We start from the raw sequence: 25850 nt of genomic DNA, 5'->3' as shown, positions 1-25850 counted from the left end.
GAAATGAAATCAAAATAACCCGTTGACACAGGCACCAAAAAATTGCTCAGAACTGTTGGAATTCTGAAGTGGTCCAAAAATAGTACATGTACTATAAGGTACTAGGTACTATAACGATCAAAGAAATAGAATGGGAATGGAAAACAACTCGCGGCAGAAACCATTTCGGGGAAAACTTGGCAGGAAACGAGAGGAAAGTGAGCAAGGAATTGAATCTTTCCTTCCAAGGCTCTTGTCATGGGAGATGGTCCGACTCCTTGGATACCTTCCCAGTTAGCCACATCACTCTCAAGTGTACCACACATGCCTCTTACTGTATGATGTAGGCACTAGCAAGCTCTGACAGGAAGAGTCTCAAAGAAAGCCAAACGTGACACTATACTAAAACAGTTCTAACACACAGACCATGTCAGAGAGATCACTACAGCTGAGGAGATCTATGCTCTCTATTACCTACACAGAGAAAATCAAATGTTTGGAGGACCACATCTTTCATTTCATACAAACGGTTTAAAACAGAACAGCCCACATGTCAAATGTAATTTCTTGCTGTTTTAGAGACTAATTCAAATATGATATCCTCCTTTCTAGAGCCACTACAAATTAGAGTGGGCTGTACCACTACTAGGGCCAATATCCTTGGAATAAACTCAGGGAAAATACTCATTTGAGCTGGAGAGGGTTATAAACAGGCAATGAAAGGTGATTATGGAGGCAAAGATCAGCTGTGTTAATAAAGAAGTATGTTCACAGACAGCAGCCTGGAGAGTCCGGGAGTAAATATACACACCTCAGATGCTGTCAAAGACTCGGTCTAATTACTCTACTTGCAAAGTGTGTGTCAAAGCATCTATTAGGAAAACAGTATAACAGAGACTCAATTTGGATGAATGATCTCCAAATGGTCTGATAAAAGAAGACATTGCTTCAGCATAGCTTGGGAATGACTATCCAGAAGAATGAGATCGGTTGACTTGCTGACAGAAAGAAACTTAACACAAGCTGTGGATGCAGTGAATACTGAATATACACAGAGTGTAAAAAAAATTATGTAGAAACACATTCTCTTATTTAGTTGCACCCCCTTTTGTCCTCAGAACAGCCTCAATTTGTCGGGGCATGGACTACAAGTTGTCGAAAGCATTCCACATGGATGCCGGCCCTTGTTGACTCCAATGCTTCCCACAGTTGTGTCAAGTTGGCTGGATGTCCATTGGGTGGTGGACCATTCTTGATACACACAGGAAACTGTTTGTAATTCTTTATTTAATAATTATTTGTTCCATATTTACATTACATTTCACAACACATTAAGTGTGTGCCCTCAGGCCACTACTCTACTACCACATACTATCTACAACACAAAATCCGTGTGTATAGTGCGTATGTTATGTGTGTATGCGTGTGTCTGTGCCTGTGTGTGTGTCTGTCTAACAGACCACTGTAAATCTTTTGTCTTGCCCATTCAGCCTCTGAATGGCACACATACACAATCCATATCCCAATTGTCTCAAGGGTTAAAAATCCTTCTTTAACCTGTCTCCTCCCCTTCATTTACACTGATTGACGTGGGTGTGCTGAGGATTATTTTTGTCCGCTCATACAAAGGCCTAGTTCACACATCTTGTGATGTATTATTATTATTTTGTATCATTGTTATTTATTTATTTTGATTTACCAGAGGGTGCTGCAGCACACTCAACACCCCTACTTCCCGCTGCTATGCAAGGGGCTGGATCTGGATGGACCATGGAGTCATCACCAGTAATAGGTTTGTATTGACATTTGTCAAACGGTGTTGTCATGTCTACTGTAATGGCTACAGGGTCTCTTCTGTGGGGTATGTGCATGACATAACAGCTATAGATATGGGAAAACCCCCAATTGGTAATAATAAAGTTAACAGCGTAGCCTAGTGGTTAGAGCGTTGGACTAGTAACTGGAAGGTTGCGAGTTCAAACCCCCGAGCTGACAAGGTACAAATCTGTCATTCTGCCCCTGAACAAGCAGTTAACCCACTGTTCCCAGGCTGCCATTGAAAATAAGAATGTGTTCTTAACTGACTTGCCTGGTTAAATAAAGGTAAAATAAATGAATTTACAATAGAAACAACAAATAAATATGAAAGGAGAGATACTATTTAGAAACCTTAGTTGCAGAAGTGCAATAATAATTTTACAGCCACACTCTACCACTGTATTATTGCACTGTCCACTGTATAACCACAGAAACGGTGGGAGCGGTTGACACAATCACAAACTCCCTCTTTCCGCCACTCTCTCGGACAGGTTTTGGAATGCTGACCCCATCCACCACAGAGGGCAAAGTCCTGGTAATCTACGGCCTGCTGGGCTGCTCTGCCATCCTCTTCTTCAACCTCTTCCTGGAGAGGGTCATCACCATGTTGGGCTTCCTCATGCGATGGTGCCACCGGAGGAGAACACACAACAGCAGGCAACGGGACAACAAAAACCAACCCGAGGGTAGAGGACAGGAAAGAGACATGGAGGGTGGGAAAGATGGGTGGAGGCCCTCTGTGTATTCTGTCACTCTCATACTTTTTGATGATACACTGGTGTGTGGCGTGTGGTGCTTCCACGCTTTACTCTGCCATGGAGGGCTGGAGCTACATCGTGTCCCTGTAATTCTGCTTCGTGGCCTTCATTAGGGTGGGCTTCGGGGGACCTGGTAAACAGCCAGGTAGAGTCCTACGGAGGAGCCCCCAGTGGGGGGGAAGAGCCCCAAGTGGGGGGGAGCAGTTAGGGAACCACCTACCAGGCCACCTACTAGGTGGCTAACTGCTTCCTCATGCTCCTGGGGTTATGCTGTACCTACAACCTCTTCAATGCTCTCTTTGTCATCATAAACAGGGCCTGAACTGGATCCTGGGTCAGCTGATCCATCTGTGTAGCTGCCTGTGCCACGGCAGACCTCTACGATGCCCACTGTTGCCCATGTTCTTGCCAAACCCGGCAGGTAGATGCTTGTGTGCTGATGCCACAGTGGAAACCCTGTGCCACAGGAACATGGGTTTAAGCACCACCAAAGACAGAGAAATGGGGAAACATGGATGCAGGCTTCCCAGGGGGGATGTCACACAAGTCGGACTACCATGACTGGTACGATATCTCCTAACTGGAGGGACACTGGCTACAAAATATCCGGCATTTACCTGAATATAGACAACACTGATAACTGAAGGTATAATCTTTCATAATTAAGTTACTTGGAACCTTTTTTTCATCTTTTTATGCTGTATCCTTAATGTACTCAATGTATCGTGGAACCAGTTTTACACTCCCCATAAAGTGCATTAGGCCTGTGATGCTGGTTGTAGGACAGTACTTAAGAGTTTTGCATGTACCCTTGTTTGTGGTTTCATGATGCAGTTTGTCTCCACAAGAGGGAGCACGTTGATAAAGCCATGTGGATTTTGTTATGATGGACTGCATATTCCACTGTTCCAACTTTTTTCAACTACTGTCCTGACTTTTTATTGTGTGCAAATAAATGAAGGACAGAAAAGACTAGACACTCCAGCAAATTCCCTCTGACATTTCCTCCTCCTTACCTCTCAATAACTGGTCCAGGGTCTGTTATGTCGATGACTATGATACAGATCCACAAACAGAAAAGTGTGAGTTAGGTCTGACTAAATATTGTTACCACCTTCATATGACACAAACGCAATTAAGAATTATTGCTATATCTCTACTTGTATGTACACAAAGGAGCAGTTATTATAGACCCATGGCATGGTTCAATTTAAATGTCATTAGTACTGAGGTGAAAAATATGATCAACATCATACATTTTTCCTTATCATATAGACCTACATGATGTCAGACTACTATACTACTACCAGACTAGGCTACTGCAAACGGTTTACATATTGACCAATTAAGTCATATCTGAAATCAGCATATTCAAAACCTATATTAGCACACAGTGAACGATTTATACAACAACAAATTATAAAGTCATTAGTTCTGCAATGTATAGATCCAATTTGGCGCAATGCAGTTTACAACCAGCCAATTACAAAACCGGGTACTTTTCTGCCCGTTTCTCTGGACCAATAAGGATCTGCGTTACATTGACCAAGTTGAAGCTCATCTCATTGCACCACTGTGGTCATACTTGATCAAAAATAATAGCGATCAAATTACAATGTGCACTATATCCATTTCAAATATTGGCTATTGTTCACCTCTTCGATAGACTGAAATAACGAGCGCGTCTGCTTCTCGTCAATGCACGAGCGTAGCGCAAGCAAATAGTGCAAATAGTACAATTACTTTATTTTTTAAATGAGTAACGAGACATTCTAGGCAATGAGTGAGTGCAGTGGTCAATATAAAGTGAATAAATGATTATTCTGACGCATTTGGTGTGCAGTTAAGATTGGCAGGTTCGTGGGATGGGGGGGCGAAATATGTCACTTCGCGGAGCGATATAGTGCAAATGAGGCCACATCGGCAGTGACGCGGTCCCTAGTGTTTCCGGGCAACTTCGCAGAGAAGAGACTAGCGAATAACATTTCAGGACTAAACAACGATACATACGTTGACTACAGGTAGTTTGTCAGCCACGAGCGGAACCTTGACTATTTAGTACTTCATATTTTCCAAGTTTGAAGACCTAACATAATAAAATGGTGAGTATAGCCACACACATCCAAGCGAATGCTATAGCCAGCTAGCTAACGTTACCTGACTGTCATAAATTCGCTAGCTAGTTATCTAGCTAACATTAATTCGTATTGGGTTCGAGCAACGTCTATGTAGTTAACTAGCTATATGTCCGTAAACTAGCTAGTTAAATAAGATGTGACTGACAAAGTTAATTGGTTTGGCAGCACAACTGTTCATATCCCCACATGGCCGGGCTGTTGGCTCGGCGTTGCAATAACCACGAAATGGCAGTTGGAAAAGCTCATAAGGACTCAGTGGATTACGGACAATAAGACAACTCTTGATTGTGGGCACGTATTGTTTGTCGAGGCGTTAGCCATGGCTAATTTTACATACGGCTAGCTAAGGTAATTTGTTTCACTCGTATCGGAGTTAACGTTATCTAGTTAATGTTGGTGTACGAATGGTGAGTGGGCGTTGTGCTTGTGGTTAGCGCTGTTTGATGTTATAATAACCTAACACTGCCAATTGAATGAACTTACTCGATAGTATTAGTTGGCAAGTGAACTTGTGTTGTCATGTTTTCAATAACATAGTTTGCTGGCAATATGATCTAGCTAGTAATACTTGTTGTGCATCGTGTTGCGAAAATTTCGTTTTCAATACCTACGCGACATTTGAGCCTTTCCCGGTGGTGTTGTTGCATATTGCACCACGTTGATCCGCAGTCTGCTGTTCGTGAATGATCTTCGTTACCACCACTCCTTCCTCGCCCCCCTCTACCACACGCCCCCCCTGCATTGAACCACATCATGGTTGGTGCAGTATACTGACACCGGATCCGCAGTGCATGCTTTGCAAAAATGAGACTAAAATACCTTGCGTGACAAACGATGGCATGTGTTCTGCTTTATCCCTCGGAATTGCTGTTTTGGGGGATAAAAGTGAGGCTGTGGTGCTAAGTCTGTATTATTCATGGTGGTTTGTTTTGCCCTAAAGGATAAGACGCAATTGACAATCTGAAGATCTTGCCATCTGCCCGCCAAAAACCGAGACCGCACCAATTCACTACCTCACAGTGAATAAGATATTAACAGCCTTTAACAAGGACTGTACAGTATGGCACATGGTATCTCAGTACTTCTCAAAGACAACACTGTTTCTGAGTCATTTGGTGCTTGACACTAGCTTATAAATGCTCACACCCAGGAGTACACTAACTGAATCCTTAACCACTGCTTGCTTCCTCATCCAGCTGCGTGGACAGAATAAGCTGCAGTCTGCTTGCTGCCCTTTCCTTCTTCCTCTCCGGATGTGACTCACTGAGAGAGCAGAGTACATGTCCTGGGCTAAATTCTTTCTAAACTGTACTGAACTTCTTTCAAATGCAGAATCATATAATGCAAAATGCATCATATGGGGATGATATTCATATTTTGATAACTTGAGTGCTGAGAAGCAAAACATTAAGACTTTCTCAACAATGGACTAATAACTATATTTTTTAAATTTATTTTAACTGTAATGAACATGTCTTGATTAAAATCAGTGTGCCCCTGGCTTTGTCGGTTGTGCACACTAATCTATTCCCTTGGTGTTTTATTTTCTGAGGTGCATGCACACTTTCACAGATGTGCACACTTTCCCTGAGATGGTAATAGACACTGTGCTACATTGGCGACCCTGTTCGTGCCACTCTAATTATAGCAGGCGTACTGAGGTGTATTTATACCCATCCCTGATCACACTTCCTCAGCCCAAAGTGTGCTGGCTGACTGACTGAGACAGGCCTCATAAGACCTCGTCCTCAACTGATGGGAGGGAGAATAAGGCCTCCGAGCACACTCCGGGTGGAAATCTCGATGGAGCAGACACATGGTCGCCCAGTTTCTTACACCATTTTTTTTACATTACATTACATTTAAGTCATTTAGCAGACGCTCTTATCCAGAGCGACTTACCATGTCAGCTTGGTGATTCGATTTGAACCTTTCGGTCCAACGCTCTAACCACTAGGATACCTGCTATATATATATATATGTGTGTGTGTGTGTGTGTATATATATTGTGTGTGTCTAAGCGCCGCAGTCCCAGACAAGAGTTGACACCTACTCATTCAAGGGGTTTTATTTTGACTATTTTCTACATTATAGCATAATATTGAAGACATAAAACATTATGAAATAACACAGAATAATATAGTAACCAAACAAGTGTTAAAACAAATGAAGAGATTTTGTTTGAGTTTCTTCGAAGTATCCTTGATTAGAGGTCGACCGATTATAATTTTTCAATACCGATTATTGGAGGGCCAAAAAAAGCCGATACCAATTAATCGGACAATTTTATTTTTTATAATGACCACTTATTTTAACTTAATATAATACATCAATAAAAATCAATTTAGTCAAGTAAATAATGATAAAACAAAGTGTTGGAGAAGAAAGTAAAAGTGCAATATGTGCTAACGTTTCAGTTCCTTGCTCAGAACATGAGAACATACGAAAGCTGGTGGTTTCTTTTATCATGAGTCTTCAATATTCCCAGGTAAGACGTTTTAGGTTGTAATTATTATAGGAATTATAGGACTATTTCCCTCTGTACCTTTTGTATTTCACTAACCTTTGACTATTGGATGTTCTTATAGGCACTTTAGTATTGCCATTGTAACAGTATAGCTTCCGTCCCTCTCCTCGCTCCTCCCTGGGCTCGAACCAACAACACAACGACAACAGCCACCCTCGAAGCAGCATTTCCCATGCAGAGCAAGGGAAACAACCACCGCAAGGCTCAGAGTGAGTGAAGTTTGAAACGCTATTAGCGTGTGCTAACTAGCTAGCCATTTCACATCGGTTACACCAGCCTCATCTCGGGAGTTGATAGGCTTGAAGTCATAAACAGTGCAATGCTTGACGCACAACGAAGAGCTGCAGGCAAAACACACGAAAGTGCCTTTTGAATGAATCTTTACGCGCCTGCTTCTGCCTACCGCTCAGTCAGATACTTAGATCTTGTATGCTCAGTCAAATTATATGCAACGCAGGACACGCTAGATAATATCTAGTAATATCATCAACCATGTGTAGTTAACTAGTGATTATGATTGATTTGATTTTTATAAGAAGTTTAACCTCTAGTAACTCCCCATCCCGGGTGCGGGAGCGTAATCATCGACTGACACTAATTAGCATAATGCAACGGACATAAATATTCCTATTCATGAAAATCACAAGTTATATATATTGAGACACAGCTTAGCCTTTTGTTAATCACCCTGTCATCTCAGATTTTCAATATATGCTTTACAGCCAAAGCTAGACAAGCATTTGTGTAAGTTTATCGATAGCCTAGCATAGCATTCTGTCCAGCTAGCAGCAGGTAACTTGGTCACGGAAATCAGAAAAGCAATCAAATTAAATTGTTTACCTTTGATGAGCTTTGGATGTTTTCACTCACGAAACTCCCAGTTAGATAGCCAATGTTCCTTTTTTCCAAAAATATTATTTTTGTAGGTGAAATTGCTCCGTTTGTTCTTTACGTTTGGCGGAGAAATCGCCCGGTAATTGCATTCACGAAAATGCCGAAAAATATTCAAAATTAGCTCCATAATATCGACAGAAACATGGCAAACGTTGTTTATAATCAATCCTCAAGGTGTTTTTATTTTCAAATATCTATTCGATAATATATCCACCGGGACAATTGGTTTTTCAGTAGGACCGATTGGAATAATGGCTACCTCTGTATTTTACGCGAGAATCACTCTGGGAGCCATCAGGTGACCAGTTGCGCAATGTAGCCGCTTACGGGTTTTCTTCAACATAAATGAGTAAAACTACGTCACAATGCTTTAGACACCTTGGGGAATACGGAGAAAAAGTCATCTGGTTGATAGCCCATTCCCTGCTCAATAGGGACGCATTGGAACACAGAGCTTTCAAAAGATGAGTTATTTCCGGATTGGATTTTTCTCAGGCTTTCACCTGCAATATCAGTTCTGTTATACACAGACAATATTTTTACAGTTTTGGAAACTTTAGAATGTTTTCTATCCTAAGCTGTCAATTATATGCATCTTCTAGCATCTTGTCCTGACGGGAATGTTATTTTTCCAAAAATGAAAATACTGCCCCCTAGTCACAAAAGGTTCATGCTAGCTAGCAACTTACCTTGGCTTACTGCATTCACATAACAGGCAGTCTCCTTGTGGAGTGCAACGAGAGAGAGGCAGGTCGTTATTGCGATGGACGAGTTAACTGTAAGGTTGCAAGATTGGATCCCCCGAGCTGACAAGGTGAAACTCTGTCGTTCTGCCCCTGAACAAGGCAGTTAAACCACCGTTCCTAGGCCGTCAATGAAAATAAGAATGTGTTCTTAATTAACTTGCCTAGTTAAATAAAGGTATATATTTTTTTTTAAATCGGTGCCCAAAAATACCGATTTCCGATTGTTATGAAAATTTGAAATCGGCCCTAATTAATTGGCCATTCCGATTTAAGCCTTGACTGCTTTTCACACTCTTGGCATTCTCTCAACCAGCTTCATGAGGTAGTCACCTGGAATGTATTTCAATTAACAGGTGTGCCTTGTTAATTTGTGGAATTTCTTTCCTTAATGCATTTGAGCCAATCTGTTGTGTTGTGACATGGTAGGGGTGGTATTCAGAAGACCATAAGGACTTGGTCTTTTACCAAACAGGGATATGACAAGAACAGCTCAAATAAGCAAAGAGAAACGACAGTTCATTCTTACTTCAAGACAAGAAGTCAGTCAATGCGGAGCATTTCAAGAACTTTGAACGTTTCTTCAAGTGCAGTCGCAAAAACCATAAAGCGTATGATGAAACTGACTCTCATAAGGACCGCCACACGAAAGGAATACCCAGAGTTACATCTGCTGCAGAGGATACGTTCATTAGTTACCAGCCTCAGAAATTGCATCTCAAATATCAGACACATCTCAACATCAACTGTTCAGAAGAGACTGCATGAATCAGGCCTTCATAGTCAAATTGCTGCAAGGAAACTACTAAAGGAGAACAATAAAAATAAGAATTGCTTGGGCCAAGAATCACGAGCAATGGACATTAGACCGGTGAAAGTACTCCTTTGGTCTGATGAGTCCAAATGTGAGTTTTTATTTTTTGGTTCTAACCGCTGTGTCTTTTGTGAGATGCAGAACAGGTGAATGGATGATTCACGCATGTGTAGTTTGTACTGTGAAGCATGGAGGAGAAGGTGTGATTGTGTGGGAGTGCTTTGCTGGTGACACTCTCTGTGATTTAGAATTCAAGGCACACTTAACCAGCATGGCTACTGCAGCAATACGCCATCCCATCCGGTTTGTGCTTAGTGGGACTATCATTTATTTTTTTTCAACAGGACATTGACCCAACACACCTCCAGGCTGTAGAAAGGGCTATTTTTTTTACCAAGAAGGAGATTGATGGAGTGCTGCATCAGATGACCTGGCTGACACAATCACCTGACCTCAACCCATTTTGAGATGATTTGGGATGAGTTGGACCTCAAAGTGATAGAAAAGCAACCAACAAGTGCTCAGCATATGTGGGAACTCATGAAGATGGCTGAGAGAATGCCAAGAGTGTGCAAAGGGTGGCTGCTTTGAGGAATATAAAATATTTTTACCTTTTTTTGCTGGTTACTGCATGCATATCTGTTATTTCATAGTTCTGATGTCTTCAAAGGAAAGACCCTTGAATGAGTAGGTGTGTCCATACTTCTGACTTGTACTGTATATATCAAATTTTATTGGTCGCATACATGGTTAGCAGATGTTAATGCGAGTGTAGCAAAATGCTTGTGCTTCTAGTTCCGACAGTGCAGTAATGTCTAACAATTCCCCAACAACTACCTAACACACACACACACACACACACACACACACACACACACACACACACACACACACACACACACACACACACACACACACACACACACACACACACACACACACACACGTAAAGGGATATAATAAGAATATTTAAATATATGGATGAGCAATGACCGAGCGGCATCGGCAAGATGGTGTAAAATACATTTGAAGTCAGAAGTTTACATACACTTAGGTTGGAATCATTAACTTTTTCAACAGCTCCACAAATTTCTTGTTAACAAACTTGTTCACGCTACACGTTCCCCAAGGGCACCTCCCCACGCTCAACTCAAAAGATGGAGCACAGAATGCAAACATATTCTTAGAAATATTTAACCTCCACACATTAACAAGTCCAATAGCTCAAATGAAAGATTGAACACCTTGTTCATCTACCCAGTGAGTCAGATTTCTAAAATGTTTTACGGCGAAAACATAGCACATGTATGTCAAACCACCACAAAGACACAGACGATATGTAGCCATTTTGTCGAACAAAAGATGCAATCACAAACGCAGGATTAAAAGAAAAATAATTCACTAACCTTTTGAAAATCTTCATCAGATGACAGTAATAGGACATGTTACACAGTACATTTTAATATGCAATTTATATCCATTAATCTCCGTTTACATTGACGCCATGTTCAGAAAATACTAAATGTCCAGCGAAATTATAGAGCTCCGCCAGATAACAGCAATACACATCATAAACTTTGACTAAATATACATGTTTTACATATAGTTAGAAAGATACACTGCTTAATGCAATCGCTTTGTCACATTTCTTTTTAACGTTACAGAAATCGTTCACTATTCAATAATCTGAGACTGCGCTCAGACATAAGCAATATTTCTCCGCTATGTTGGAGTCAACAGAAACACAACATTACAACATAAATATTCCCTTACCTTTGATGGTCTTCGATCAGAATGTAGTGGAAGGAGTCATACTTACCCAATACATCGTTTGGTTTCAAGTCGTGTGTTTTTGTATTAGCATAGGCTACGAGTTCCAGCTGCAATGCTACCAAAATTACTTCTGGTCCCGAACAGTTGCGCATCAACTTCAAAATTACATATTATATGTCGACTAAACTGGTCAAACTAAGTGCAGAATCAAGCTTTAGGATGTTTTTAACGTACAAAACAATTCACAGTTCTACTGGACAATCGTGCTTCTTCTGAGGCAAGCTGGAACGAAGAAAGATCTGTTCCCAACGCGCGCTCTTGCCCCCATGTATTTTCTCGCGACATACACTCTTTCGCCTCGCAAAGGGTCAAAGCTTGCGGGATTTGCACAATTAAACGCTGTACTGAATGAGGACATCTAGTGGAAGACATAGAAAGTGTCTCCAGATCCATAGCTGGTCGGGAAGGGTGGGTGCGATGACGTCAAAGTTGCCCCAACTTTTAGTACTCCAAAAATAGTTTGGGATATTGCCTGCCCTGTGAGTTCTGCTATAATTACAGACATAATTCAAACGGTTTTAGAAGCTTTAGTGTTTTCTATCCTTATTATATGCATATATTAGCCATTTTGGACAGATTTTTTTTTTTCAGTTTACTATGGGCACGCAATTCATCCAAAGGGGGCAGTAATTCTGCCTAGCCCTAACTGGTTTTAACAAACTAGTTTTGGCAAGTCGGTTAGGACATCAACTTTGCAAGACAAGTCATTTTCCAACAATTGTTTACAGACAAGATTATTTCACTTAATTCAATGTATCATAATTCCAGTGGGTCAGATGTTTACATACATTAAGTTGACTGTGCCTTTTAACAGCTTGGAAAATTCCAGAAAATGATGTCATGGCTTTAGAAGCTTATGATAGGCTATTTGACATCATGTGAGTCAATTGGAGGTGTACCTTTTTGGATGTATTTGACGGCCTACCTTCAAACTCCGTGCCTCTTTGCTTGACATCATGGGGAAATCAGCCAAGACCTCAATTTATTTTTTTAGACCTCCACAAGTCTGGTTAATCTTTGTGAGCAATTTCCAAACGCCTGAAGGTACCACGTGTACTATTGTTTGTACAGATGAACAAGTATAAACACCATGGGACCACGCAGCCATCATACCGCTCAGGAAGGAGACACGTTCTGTCTCCAAGAGATGAACGTACTTTGGTGTGAGAATTGCAAATCAATCACAGAACAACAGCAAAGGACCTTGTGAATATGCTGGAGGAAACCGGTACAAAAGTACCTATATCCACAGTCAAATGAGTCCTATATAGACATAACCTGAAAGGCCGCTCAGCAAGGAAGAATCCACTGATCTAAAACCGCCATAAAAAGCCAGACTACGGTTTGCAACTGTACATGTGGACAAAGATCATACTTTTTGGAGAATGTCCTCTGGACTGATGAAACAAAATTAGAACTGTTTGGCCATAATGGCCATCGTTGTTTGGAGGAAAGCCGGTCAGGCTTGCAAGCCGAAGAACACCATCCCAAGCGTACTTCCAGTTGCTGTACCAGGCAGCGATACTGCCCGACAGGATGCTCTCGATTTGTGCATCTGTAAATGTTTGTCAGGGTTTTAGGTGACGAGCGCAGTTTTCTTCAGCCTCCTGAGGTTGAAGAGGCACTGTTGTGCCTTCTTCACCACGCTGTCTGTGTGGGTGGACCAGTTTGTCTGTGACATGTATGCCAAGGAACTTAACTTTCCCCCTTCTCCTTTCGATGTGGAATATGACAACAGCCAGTGAAAGTGCAGGGCACCAATTTCAAAACATCAAATCTCATAATTTAAAGTTCCTCATACATACCATATCTCATACCATTTTAAAGCTAATCTTGTTAATCCCACCACTGTGTCCGATTTTTCAAAAATGCTTTACAGCAAAAGCACCACAAATGATTGTTAGGTCACCACATAGCCACAGAAAAACACAGCCATTTTCAAGCCAAAGATTTTCCAGCCAGAGTCACAAACACAAATGGAGATGAAAATTAATCACTCACCTTTGATCATCTTCATCAGATGACACTCATAGGACTTCATGTTACACGATACATGTGTGTTTTGTTAGATAAAGTTCATATTTATCAAAATATGAGTTTACATTTGCGTGTTACATTCACTAGTTCCAAAAACATCCAGTGATTTTTGCATAGCCACATCATTCAACATAAATACTCGTCATAAATGTAGATGATAATACAAGTGTTACACATGGAATTATATATCTACCTCTCCTTAATGCATCTGCTGTGTCAGATTTCAAAACTTTACGGAAAAAGAAACCCATGCAAATTATCTGAGACGGCGTCACCAATAAATTACCAATAGCCGCAATGATGGCGTCAACATAAACAAATTACATGATAAATATTCCCTTTGATCTACATCAGAAAGCACTCCAGGAATCCCAGGTCCACAATAAATGTTGGTTTTGTTCGATAATGTCCGTTATTTATGTCCAAAGACCTTTTGTTAGCACGTTTGGTATATACACTGCTCAAAAAAATAAAGGGAACACTAAAATAACACATCCTAGATCTGAATGAATGAAATATTCTTATTAAATACTTTTGTCTTTACATAGTTGAATGTGCTGACAACAAAATCACATAAATTCTCAATGGAAACAAAATCACACAAATTCTCAATGGAAATCAAATGTATCAACCCATGGAGGTCTGGATTTGGAGTCACACTCAAAATTGAAGTGGAAACCCACACTACAGGCTGATCCAACTTTGATGTAATGTCCTTAAAACAAGTCAAAATGAGGCTCAGTAGTGTGTGTGGCCTCCACGTGCCTGTATGACCTCCCTACAACGCCTGGGCATGCTCCTGATGAGGTGGCGGATGGTCTCCTGAGGGATCTCCTCCCAGACCTGGACTAAAGCATCCCAGATGTGCTCAATTGGATTCAGGTCTGAGGAACAGGCCATAGCAACAATGCCTTCCTCTTGCAGGAACTGCTGACACACTCCAGCCACATGAGGTCTAGCATTGTCTTGTATTAGGAGGAACCCATGGCCAACCACACCAGCATATGGTCTCACAAGGGGTCTGAGGATCTCATCTCTGTACCTAATGGCAGTCAGGCTACCTCTGGCGAGCACATGGAGGGCTGTGCGGCCCCCCAAAGAAATGCCACCCCACACCATGACTGACCGACTGCCAAACCGGTCATGCTGGAGGATGTTGCAGGCAACAGAACGTTCTCCACCGCGTCTCCAGACTGTCACGTCTGTTACATGTGCTCACTGTGAACCTGCTTTCATCTGTGAAGAGCACAGGGCGCCAGTGGCGAATTAGCCAATCTTGGTGTTCTCTGGCAAATGCCAAACGTCCTGCACGGTGTTGGGCTGTAAGCACAACCCCCACCTGTGGATGTCGTTCCCTCATACCACCCTCATGGAGTCCGTTTCTGACCGTTTGAGCAGACACATGCACATTTGTGGCCTGCTGGAGGTCATTTTGCAGGGCTCTGGCAGTGCTCCCCCTGCTCCACCTTGCACAAAGACTGAGGTAGCGGTCCTGCTGCTGGGTTGTTGCCCTCCTACGGCCTCCTCCACGTCTCCTGATTTACTGGCCTGTCTCCTGGTAGCACCTCCATGCTCTGGACACTACGCTGACAGACACAGCAAACCTTCTTGTCACAGCTCGCATTGATGTGTCATCCTGGATGAGCTGCACTACCTGAGCCACTTGTGTGGGTTGCAGACTCAGTCTCATGCTACCACTAGAGTGAAAGCACTGCCAGCATTCAAAAGTGACCAAACATCAGCCAGGAAGCATAGGAACTGAGAAGTGGTCTGGTCCCCACCTGCAGAACCACTCCTTTATTGGGGGTGTCTTGCTAGTTGCCTATAATTTCCACCTGTTGTCTATTCCATTTGCACAACAGCATGTGAAATTTATTGTCAATCAGTGTTGCTTCCTAAGTGGACAGGTTTGATTTCACAGAAGTGTGATTGACTTAGTTGCCTTGTGTTGTTTAAGTGTTCCCTTTATTTTTTGAGCAGTGTACAGTGCCTTGCGAAAGTATTCGGCCCCCTTGAACTTTGCGACCTTTTGCCACATTTCAGGCTTCAAACATAAAGATATAAAACTGTATTTTTTTGTGAAGAATCAACAAGTGGGACACAATCATGAAGTGGAACAACATTTATTGGATCTTTCAAACTTTTTTAACAAATTGAAAATTGTGCGTGCAAAATTATTCAGCCCCCTTAACCTGTTACTCCTACCCCCCTACTTCTTCGAACATTCTGTTAAAAATCGCGCAACATTTCAGCGCCCTGTTACTCAGGCCAGGAATATAGTATATGCATATGATTAGTATGTGTGGATAGAAAACACTCAGACGTTTATAAAACTGGTTAAATCACGGCTGTGACTATAACAGAACGTGCGTTTCATCAAAGTGCAGGAAAATCTGATCACTGAAAGTGGAAAAATATATCCATCCGCCGCTTCAACCCATTGTTATAGGCGAACGACATTAAATAGGGCTGAGGTTTCGCAAGGCACTGTATATCCAAAAGCTCATTCTGGTCAGCGTTACGTCGGACAAAAACTTCAAATTTATATTACAGGTCTAAGAAACATTTCAAACTAAGTACAGAATCAATCATTAGGATGTTTTTAAAATATAGCTTCAATAAAGTTCCAACCGGAGTATTCCTTTGTCTTCATGAGCAATGGAACGAAAGTGGATACCATGAGGAATAAGCATGTTCAGAAAATGGCTGACTGCCAGACACCTGAGATTCTGCTCTCATTCACTCCCACAACACTGTAGAAGTCTCATACACATTTCTATAGATTGCTGACATCTAGTGGAACCCCTAGGCAGTGCAACATCATTATCTCAAGGGGATTTCATTGGGGACTGTGGTGAATACATATAAAGCTCAGATTTCTCACTTCCTGTTGATTTCTCAGGATTTTGCCTGCCATATGAGTTCTGTTATACTCTGACATCATTCAAACAGTTTTAGAAACTTTAGTGTTTTCTATCCAATACTAATAATATTATGCATATATTAGCAACTGAGACTGAGGAGCAGGCCGTTTACTTTTTACTTTGGGCAACTTATTTGTCCAAGCTACTCAATACTGCCCCCCAGCCATAAGAAGTTAAGTCCATGATCATCTCCTTTGTTCTGTTGACGTTGAGTGAGAGGTTGTTTTCCTGACGCCACACTCCGAGTGCCCTCACCACTTCCCTGTAGGCTGTCTTGTCGTTGTTTGTAATAAAGCCCACTACTGCTGTCGTCTGCAAACTTGATGATTTTAGTTGGAGGCATGGCCACACGGTCATGGGTGAACAGGGAGTACAGGAGGGGGCTAAGCACGCACCCTTGTGGGGTCCCAGTGTTGAACGTCAGCGAAGTGGAGATGTTGTATCCTACCATCACCACCTGGGGGGAGGCCCGTCAATGTCCAGGACCCAGTTGCATAGGGCGAGCTTGTGACCCAGGGCCTCCAGCTTAATGATGAGCTTGGAGGATACTATGGTGTTGAATGCTGGGCTGTAGTCAATGAATAGCATTCTTACATAGGTATTCCTCTTGTCTAGATGGGATTGTGCAGTGTGATGGCGATTGCATCATCTTTGGACCTATTTGGGCGGTATTCAAACTGAAGTGGGTCTAGGGTAGCAGGTACGGTGGAGGTGATATGATCCTTGACTACTCAAAGCACTTCATGATGACAGAAGTGAGTGCTACGGGGCAATAGTAATTTAGTTCAGTTATCTTTGCCGCCGGTACAGGAACAATGGTGGCCATCTTGAAGCAAGTGGGGACAGCAGACTGGGATAGGGAGCAACTGAATATGTCTGTAAACACACCAGCCAACTGGTCTGCGCATGATCTGAGGATGTGGCTAGGGATGCCAGCAGCCTTGCGAGGGTTAACCTCTCTGGTACCAGGGGACGCTAGCGTCCCACCTCGACAACAGCCAGTGAAATTGCAGGGCGCCAAATTCAAAACATAAATCCCATAATTAAAATTACAAGTATTATCCACCATTTTAAAGATAATCTTCTTGTAAATCCAACCACAGTGTCCGATTTCAAAAGGCTCTACTGCGAAAGCACAGCAAATGATTGTTAGGTCAATACCTAGTCACAGAAAAATACATTTTTCCAACCGAAGAGAGGAGTCACAAAAAGCAGAAATAGAGAGAATTAATCACTAACCTTTGATCTTCATCAGATGGCACTCATAGGATTTTCTTGTTACACAATACATGCATGTTTTTCCCCCGCTAAAGTTCATATTTGTATCCAAAAATCTCAGTTTACATTGGCGCGTTATGGTCAGAAATGCATTGTCTCAAACAAACATCCGGTAAAAGTGCAGAGAGCCACATCAAATAACAGAAATACTCATACACTTTGATAAACGATGCATGTGTTAAGCATGGAAATATAGATAAACTTCTCCTTAAAGCAACCGCTGAGTCAGATTTTAAAAATGCTTTACGTTGAAAGCACACTTTGCGATTATGTTAGGTCAGCTCCTAGCCACAAACCCATGCAGCCATTTTCCAAACAAGGAGAGGTGTCACGAAAGTCAGAGAGCATTAAAATGAATCACTTACCGTTGATCTATATGTGGTGACACTCCCAGGTCTCCATGTTAGACAAATGTTTGTTTTTGTTCGATAATGTCCCTCTTTATGAGTAAAACCCTCATTTTGTTCGCATTTTGTCCAGTAATCCGAATGCAGAAGGCGGGTGCACTAATTCCAGTACTAAACGTTTTTTATAAGTACAATAAAAATTAGTAGAAACATGCCAAACGATGTTTTAAAATCAATCCTCCTGTTGTCATAAATCAATATTTCAACCGGACAAAAGCTTTGTCGATAGGAAAGGAGAAACAAGGCGCGTTCACGATCAGGGCGCATGGCTGATGAATGGAAATTTCCACTGGCCACTGATTGAAAGTGGTGTATCTCCCTAATTTTTCAGAGTAAAAGCCTGAAACGATGCCTAAAGACTGGTCACATGTTGATGAAGCCACGAAGCTCGTGAACTGGGTCAATCCTAAGTCTTTATGGTGTATAGGCTTTCAATGGAAAAAACAGCCTTTCAAAATAATAGTACTTCCTGGTTGGATTTTCCTCTGGTTTTTGCCTGCCATATCAGTTCAGTTCTACTTAGACATTATTTTAACAGTTTTGGAAACTTTAGTGTTTTCTATCCAAATCTACTAATTATATGCATATCCTATCTTCTGGAACTGAGTAGCAGGCAGTTTAATTTGGACACGCTTTTCATCCCAAATTCCGAATGCTGCCCCCTACCCTAGAGAAGTTAAAACGTTTAAATGTCTTACTCATGTCGACCACAGAGAAGGGTGGGAGGACAGTCCTTGTTAGCGGGCTGCGACGGTGGCACAGTATTATCCTCAAAGCGGGCAAAGGTGTTTAGTTTGTCTGGAAGTGAGACGTTGTTTCCTGTAGACGCTGCCACATACGTCTCGTGTGTCTGAGCCGTTGAATTGCGACTACTGTGTCCCTATACTGACATTTCGCATGTTTGATTGCCTTGAGGAGGGAATAACTACACTGTTCATATTCGGCCATATTCACAGTCCTCTTTACGTGGTTAAATGCAGTGGTTCGTGCTTTGTTTTGCTCGTGCTGATATTTCTTTATTTTTCTGCGTTGTGGTTTTAAATGAATTTGCTAGGTATTACTACACTGTAGCTATAAACAAGCATTTGTTGCACCTGCAAAACTATGAAACCAATAAAGTTTGATTTGAAATTGCAAGTACGGGAAACAGATCTAATTGGCGGGAATGCGCTAACTGGCCTGAGATCAGTGACCACATTTTAAAAATATTCTGTAAAGTATCCTGTGTTAACTAGATTACTAATGCGTTGATTCTATCCATGTAAGGCATTCTGGTGAGCACTACTGTATTTAGTGTTCTGGGGCAACAAGTTAGGATATGACAGAAGAGAAGCTGTATGTACTCTAGCTAGTTGACAAACGTGGCCTACCAAATGTCGGAAATTATAAGCATGTAGGGGTGAAAGTAGCCAGTAGGCTATGTGGTCCAATACAGAATATCAGCCAAATAAATTATGGAGGATTGACCGCGGGAAAAAAAGTAAACTGGGTAAGATGTTTACATGCCACATTATCCCGTTTTCGGGTTATTGTAAACCGGAAATGCTTAAATACGTCAACTCAAACAGAATGCTTGAGTATTCCAAATAATAATGGGGTATCAGTGTGCATGTGAACATTGTCCTACTCCTGTGAGCACTGAGGTTATATGGGTGAGCGTATCACTGCCATGTCAACTCATCTGGTCTCATGTGAATACGATGGAGCAGGTATGGTTTTACACACAGGAGTAAAAGAGCAGCCATTAGGCGACTGGTGTAATTTACCTCAATTAGGCTATAATATATCAGGGGCAGTGGACAAATCTCACTCTTGCTTCCTCTCGTCTTCACAGGCTGACCAACTGACTGAGGAGCAGATTGCTGGTGAGTACTATCCCTAACCCTGAACAGTGAGGTTATTTCTGTCCATTTTCAAAGCTCTTCAATCCAATCCCAGTTAGTAGACGTGACTGAGTTCACGTCGGTTGGCAGATAATGTGGGTCCTTAGGCTCTTGGATCCTCAAGGTAGTACTAGTGACCAACATTGTATGCTGCTCTGCCTGTTTAGTTTGTACAACTGCTGCTAATCTTGTACAAACCATTCTTTAGTATTTGTATGTTTTTTTTTCTTCATCTGCACAGATCTGAACAATTGTGTGAAATCAATATGTTTGAATGCATTCTGGGAATTTTCCTTTCCCTGTCCAGTTCTCTCACATCAGTGCAGATGAAGGATAGGAAGACATTTAGACTGGACATAGCCAATATAGTCATTTCCACCAATCCCACACTGTTCCCGTAATCAGAGTTCAAGGAGGCATTCTCACTGTTCGACAAGGACGGTGACGGCACCATCACCACCAAGGAGCTGGGCACTGTCATGCGCTCTCTGGGACAGAACCCTACTGAGGCAGAACTACAGGACATGATCAACGAGGTAGACGCTGATGGTAAGATTAGAGAGATGTGTACAATGACACACACACACACACACTGACTTACTCATTCACACTTGCTGACACACACGTATGGTCAGAACCCAACAAGGCTGACCCTTGTACATTATTGACATGGTGGATGAATGGGAACGCACACACAAACACTGCATAATTACTGGCCCAACGCTCTTAACCACTTGGCTACCTGCCGCCCTCCCTGGATGGCACCATGGCTCTGGTTTCATGGTGGATCACATTTCAAATATCCAATGTTCCCACACAACAGAGGCTCACCCGCAGAGTTGGAGGACTCTAGATGGATAAAACATATCTTTGGCATGGACATGCAGCTCGTCAGCTTGTAGTCCTAAAACTGAAAATGATTTACCTTTTTGGCTCGTTGAGCCATTCCTATGGGGGAAATGAATGGGCTTTTGGTATAAAAGCCGATAAGGTCTGAGGTTAACACTGGCTTAGGAGATCTTTCACGTTGTGTTCTATAAAATATCAGTCCGTTAACATTCCGTTTATAAATTATGAAGCCTGTATGTGCTTGTATTGATTACATGCATGTTTCATAATTCACAAAGTGACGTTGTCTGAACATTATCTCATAGAACAAAGAGTGTAAGTTCTAAACTTGTGTTTATCCAAAAACCCTCAAAACCCCACTTGTTGTTTTTGGCCAATAGGCAATGGTAAAGTTGGTGCCTACAAAAAGACCCCATTACTATTTCTCTCTATTGCCATTTAGGGCTTCCACCATTTTGACAGTAGTAAACTAGGTGGGACTTCCTATGGGTTAAGGAAGGATCACATGATTCCACCCGGGTCATCAGCAGGGATCAGCCAATGAATTATACTTGTGAGGTGGCAGAAATGCGCTAACCTTGGCTTTAATCTGTTCAAACAACACACTAGGTGGTGTCTTGCACCCTTTCAGTTTTTGTCAACTCATAGAAGAAGAAAATGGACTACTTAAAAATGGAGATTGAGTCAATGGTGCTGCCCTTGCAATCAGATGCAAAGAGGATATCGTTTTTGAGCTCATTCCAAAATGTCCCAAAAAGATCTCAACACTGCTCATTCTGAAATAAAATGAGTTTTTGTCTGTGCACACAAACGTAAAATCAAGACTGTCTTGTTTGTCCTTAGGTAATGGAACGATCGATTTCCCAGAGTTCCTGACAATGATGGCAAGGAAGATGAAGGACACAGACAGCGAGGAGGAGATCAGAGAAGCCTTCAGAGTCTTTGATAAGGTACTCGCGCTCCACACCATCTCCTTTTGATTGTTGTACCCAGTCAATTGGAAATGTGCTTAGTTTTTGGAACATGAGCCATTTTGATCTGTTATAGTTTTTTTTTTGTGGAGTTGTGAATATTGGACCAAAGGGATTGTAGGGGGAGAGAGAGAGAGACTAACACTTCATGTTTTAGGAATGTGATGTTGAACGTGTGATGGACAATGGCGCCACTGCTCGTGTGCATGCCTCTGCAATCCTGATGTGTAAGTCATCATGGTTGTCTCCTTAACTGTGTTGCTGAGAGGAGGGCTTGTTTGTGGACAGGGAGCGGAGTATAACGTTACCCGCAGGAAGATTATTGCAGTGCAGAAATCTGAGTTACAAGCTAATAGGGAGAGCTCATTGGCTGGGTTTATATTGCTTTGTACAGCCTGGAACAATGCAACCCCTTTAAACAGAGCCTTGTGATTTTTTGAGTGTGTGTTTGTTTGCAGCCTATTTGACGGATCGATGTGTTTGTAAGGTTTGTTTCCTTGGAACAGTTGTGCAACTGTCCTGAAGAACCTTGGTTACTGCTACGGTGCCAGTCTGCTAGGATGCCAGTCTGTGTCAGCATTCCCCTGCTCTGTTTATCATCTCTCCCTTTGCGGCTCTTGAGACTTGGCAGAGCTAGAGCCAGAGAATGTCAGGCTGAGGCTGGGTGAGCAGATGGACCAGAGCCATGCATGTCTCTGGCTGTCACACAGATGGGGCAGCCAGGGACCATTTTAATTTACCAGCAGACCAGATAAGCCCGGGCTGTGTTCAGGAGAGGGAGATCTCACTGATTGTTCAGATAGGAAACTCTTGTTTAGACCTAGTCTCATTCTGACAGGTCAAAGTACTGTATGTAGAGCCTTCGGTCTTTGCCTATTGAATGAGCCTGTTTTCCCTGTAGGATGGCAACGGCTACATCAGCGCGGCAGAGCTGCGGCACGTCATGACCAACCTCGGGGAGAAGCTCACAGACGAGGAGGTGGACGAGATGATCCGTGAGGCCGACATTGATGGAGACGGACAGGTCAACTATGAGGGTGAGCTCAACGTCCTTCCGCTTTCCCGCTCGTGTGTTTGCAGATCTAAAGGAAATGGATAGGTGGAAACAAAATGGTGGAAGCTCCCCTTAGTAAGCCCATTGCAAGCCAAGGTGGAGCTATCACTGTATTTCTTAAACTTCCCTGGTACCTTAAGATTTGCAAAAAAGCTCCCCTAAGGGCTAAAGATTCTCTTGAAGCCGGGCATATTTCTCTCCTCCTTTTTCCTCCCTCTTCCTGCCCATCCTCATCTACTGTGAGTTTTTTGAAGTCGGTGTCTTTCCACTGTTGCCCCTGTCAGTTAAGCCAGTTCAAGGCTTGTATTTACACTGAAGCGACGCGTCAGGCTTTCCTCTAGTCCTCGGGTAGGGACAAACTGGTTTTGTGTGCTTTATTTCTATTTGCTTTGATGCAAAAAAGAAAGGCGAAAAGATTGGTTTATACATGACATGCTCACTCACAGCTTAATAAAGAATCACTGTTCATTGAATTGAAAATAGTATTGAAGACATTGATTCCTCATGTTCCAATCTTCTATGCCTTGGGATGTAATCATTGTTAACTGAATGCCCTTTATTCTTGTGGATTTCTTATTTCTTTCTCCCTGTTTTGTTCTGCCTTCCAGAGTTTGTGCAGATGATGACAGCCAAGTGAAGTGGACTGTGCTCTCACACATTTCTCTCTCACATTGCTTGTCCTCCTAAGATCACTCTGTCTTTAAGAAAACAAACCAATAATCAAGCCAAAATGTAAAACAAAAAAATGATTCAATGTACAAAATTCTTTAATCAAAAAAAATCCAACTACTTCTACGGGATCTGTTTTAAGAGCGACTGCAGATGAATCCCTAACAGATGTTAATGGACCAAGCTTTAACGAGGCGTGAGGTCCTTACTCCAGAGTAAGATCCTTCGGAGGCTCCCAGATGCCGACTAAATTTGAGGAAAGGGCAACATGGACGAGGCAGAGGGATAGGAATCCATACCAGATATGGCTGTCTTTCCTCATAGAGAGAAGCTTACTATTTTGAGCCTTTTTCCTAACCTGAAAACAATTTAGGCTAACGGTGCAGTCACAAATCGCAGTGCTGATTTCTTACATTGAATTGGGTAACTGCCTTCTTGCATGCACCCCTTCTGAGACAGTCATGTCACAACAAGGTGGTTCTGATCCCATAGTGGATTGTATACACACTGGAGGTATATACATAAATATATTGCTATACACTGAGTGTACAGAACATTGGGAACACCTTCCTAATATTGAGTTGCAACCCCCCCCCTCAGAACAGCCTCAATTTGTCTGGGCATGGACTCTACAAGGTGTCGAAAGCGTTCCACAGGGATGCTGGCCCATGTTGACACCAATACGTCCCATCGTTGTCAAAGTTGGCTTGATGTGCTTTGGGTGGTGGCCCATTCTTGAAATACACAGGAAACTGTTGTGTGAAAAACCCAGTTGTGTTGCAGTTCTTGACACACTCAAACTGGTACGCCTGGCACCTACTACTATGTCCCGTTTAAAGGCACTTGTCTTGCCCATTTAACCTCAATGGCACACATACACAACCCATGTCTCAAGGCTTAAAAATCATTATTTAACCTGTCTCCTCCCCTTTAAGAAGTGACATCAATAAGGGATAGTAGTTTTTACCTGGTCAGTCTATCATGGAAGAGCAGGTGTCCCTAATGTTTTGTACACTGTTATATATTATATATAATTTGTAAAATACATGTCACTAACGGTTGGTGCACAAATTACAGTGGAAGGAGTTTCATTGGTGCTAGGTTGAGAGAATTCTCCCATCCCTAAGGGGTTGTAGAGAGTTGATTTAGAAAAGCACTGGTTGGTTGGTTTTAATAGGCTTTTTAATTTTGTTTTGTTTGGGCAGGCTGTTGTCTTTCATTCTCATACAAGGCTTTTAATTTCCCAGCACCACTGACCTATGGCATAGGAGTATGTAGATGTGCAGTTTCAGATCGTTGATTATGGTAACACACTTTGAGAGCATTGCTGTAAATATATTTGATCTGCTAACATATATCCTGATACAAATATTAATGTTCTGCTTTTTAAATGTGTTATCAAATATTAATTTAAAAATTTTGGTCACAAATATTACTGTATCTAAAACTTTGCATGACCTATTGTTGATCTAGTATGACCTGTGATGTTTTGAAATGTGCCATAATACTCGAAAGCCTCAATCTTCTTGCAAGAGCAAGAGCAAATTAGAACATATGAATATACAATATAAACTATATACAGTACATACCTATTTGCACTTTGGTGGAAATCGTATATTATGGAAATGTTCTGAAAAAGTAAACTCATTTTGTCTCTTGCTCCTATGGATTTGTCAGATCCTCATGTTGTCAAGTGTTCACATCTTTTATCTGTGCTCTGCTTGCTGTTCTACTGAACAGAGTATATATTCACTAATATATTTATTTTTGTCAGTGAGTTGAAAAAATACATTTCAGGCTGGTATAAATTAAGGGTTTAAAATGTATTTAGGGTTGAATGGCAGGAATGCTAACGTAGGTATTGAATTGTTGCTTAAAAGACAACTTTGGGACTAAAACTTTCTGGCTAGCTTTTACTGGTTGGTTAACTTTTGATTGAAAGGTTGGAAAAGACACATGGTTAAGGACTGTTAATCTTCTGGAGATAGCGTACAAATTTAAAGATGTGAAATATTGTTTGCCATGAATGAATAAAGTGACTGTACTTCACTATATGACTCTCCTTGTCTTGTGTAATACTTAAATTGCCATTTTCATTGCTCACTTGTTTGTGTAAAATGCGCTGACTTTAGCATGTACTCATGGCAGTTATTTGGAGTATGGATGGAACTTCAACTCAGTTCTGTTAGTGTGTGTATCCCAGGCTGCCAGTCTCCTTGCAGTCTTCATAATATCCTTTACAAGACACCCTCTGAGATTGGGTCAGAGGAGGTC

At 41.9% G+C, this 25850-nt stretch overlaps 1 protein-coding gene across 1 annotated transcript; it reads left to right on the top strand.

Moving 5' to 3' along the window:
- The first annotated feature begins 4470 nt into the window (after positions 1-4470).
- Positions 4471-25625, top strand: calm3a (calmodulin 3a (phosphorylase kinase, delta)). The gene is made up of 6 exons (XM_046294833.1): positions 4471-4657; positions 19985-20015; positions 20439-20582; positions 21726-21832; positions 22755-22890; positions 23516-25625. The coding sequence occupies exons 1-6, from the start codon at positions 4655-4657 to the stop codon at positions 23542-23544; spliced, it is 450 nt and encodes a 149-aa protein (XP_046150789.1). The 5' UTR covers positions 4471-4654; the 3' UTR covers positions 23545-25625.
- The last annotated feature ends 225 nt before the right edge of the window (positions 25626-25850 follow it).

The sequence above is a fragment of the Oncorhynchus gorbuscha genome, linkage group LG13 (genome assembly GCF_021184085.1).
Source record: "Oncorhynchus gorbuscha isolate QuinsamMale2020 ecotype Even-year linkage group LG13, OgorEven_v1.0, whole genome shotgun sequence".
In the NCBI taxonomy this organism is placed as follows: domain Eukaryota; kingdom Metazoa; phylum Chordata; class Actinopteri; order Salmoniformes; family Salmonidae; genus Oncorhynchus; species Oncorhynchus gorbuscha.
The sequence above is the reverse complement of the archived record's forward strand: the minus strand, read 5'-3'. Positions and strand labels throughout refer to the sequence as shown.

Coding starts and splice junctions, on each gene's coding strand:
- calm3a (XM_046294833.1), top strand. Junction 21,833..22,754: donor CCTTCAGAGTCTTTGATAAG/GTACTCGCGCTC, acceptor TTTTCCCTGTAG/GATGGCAACGGCTACATCAG. Junction 22,891..23,515: donor CGGACAGGTCAACTATGAGG/GTGAGCTCAACG, acceptor TCTGCCTTCCAG/AGTTTGTGCAGATGATGACA.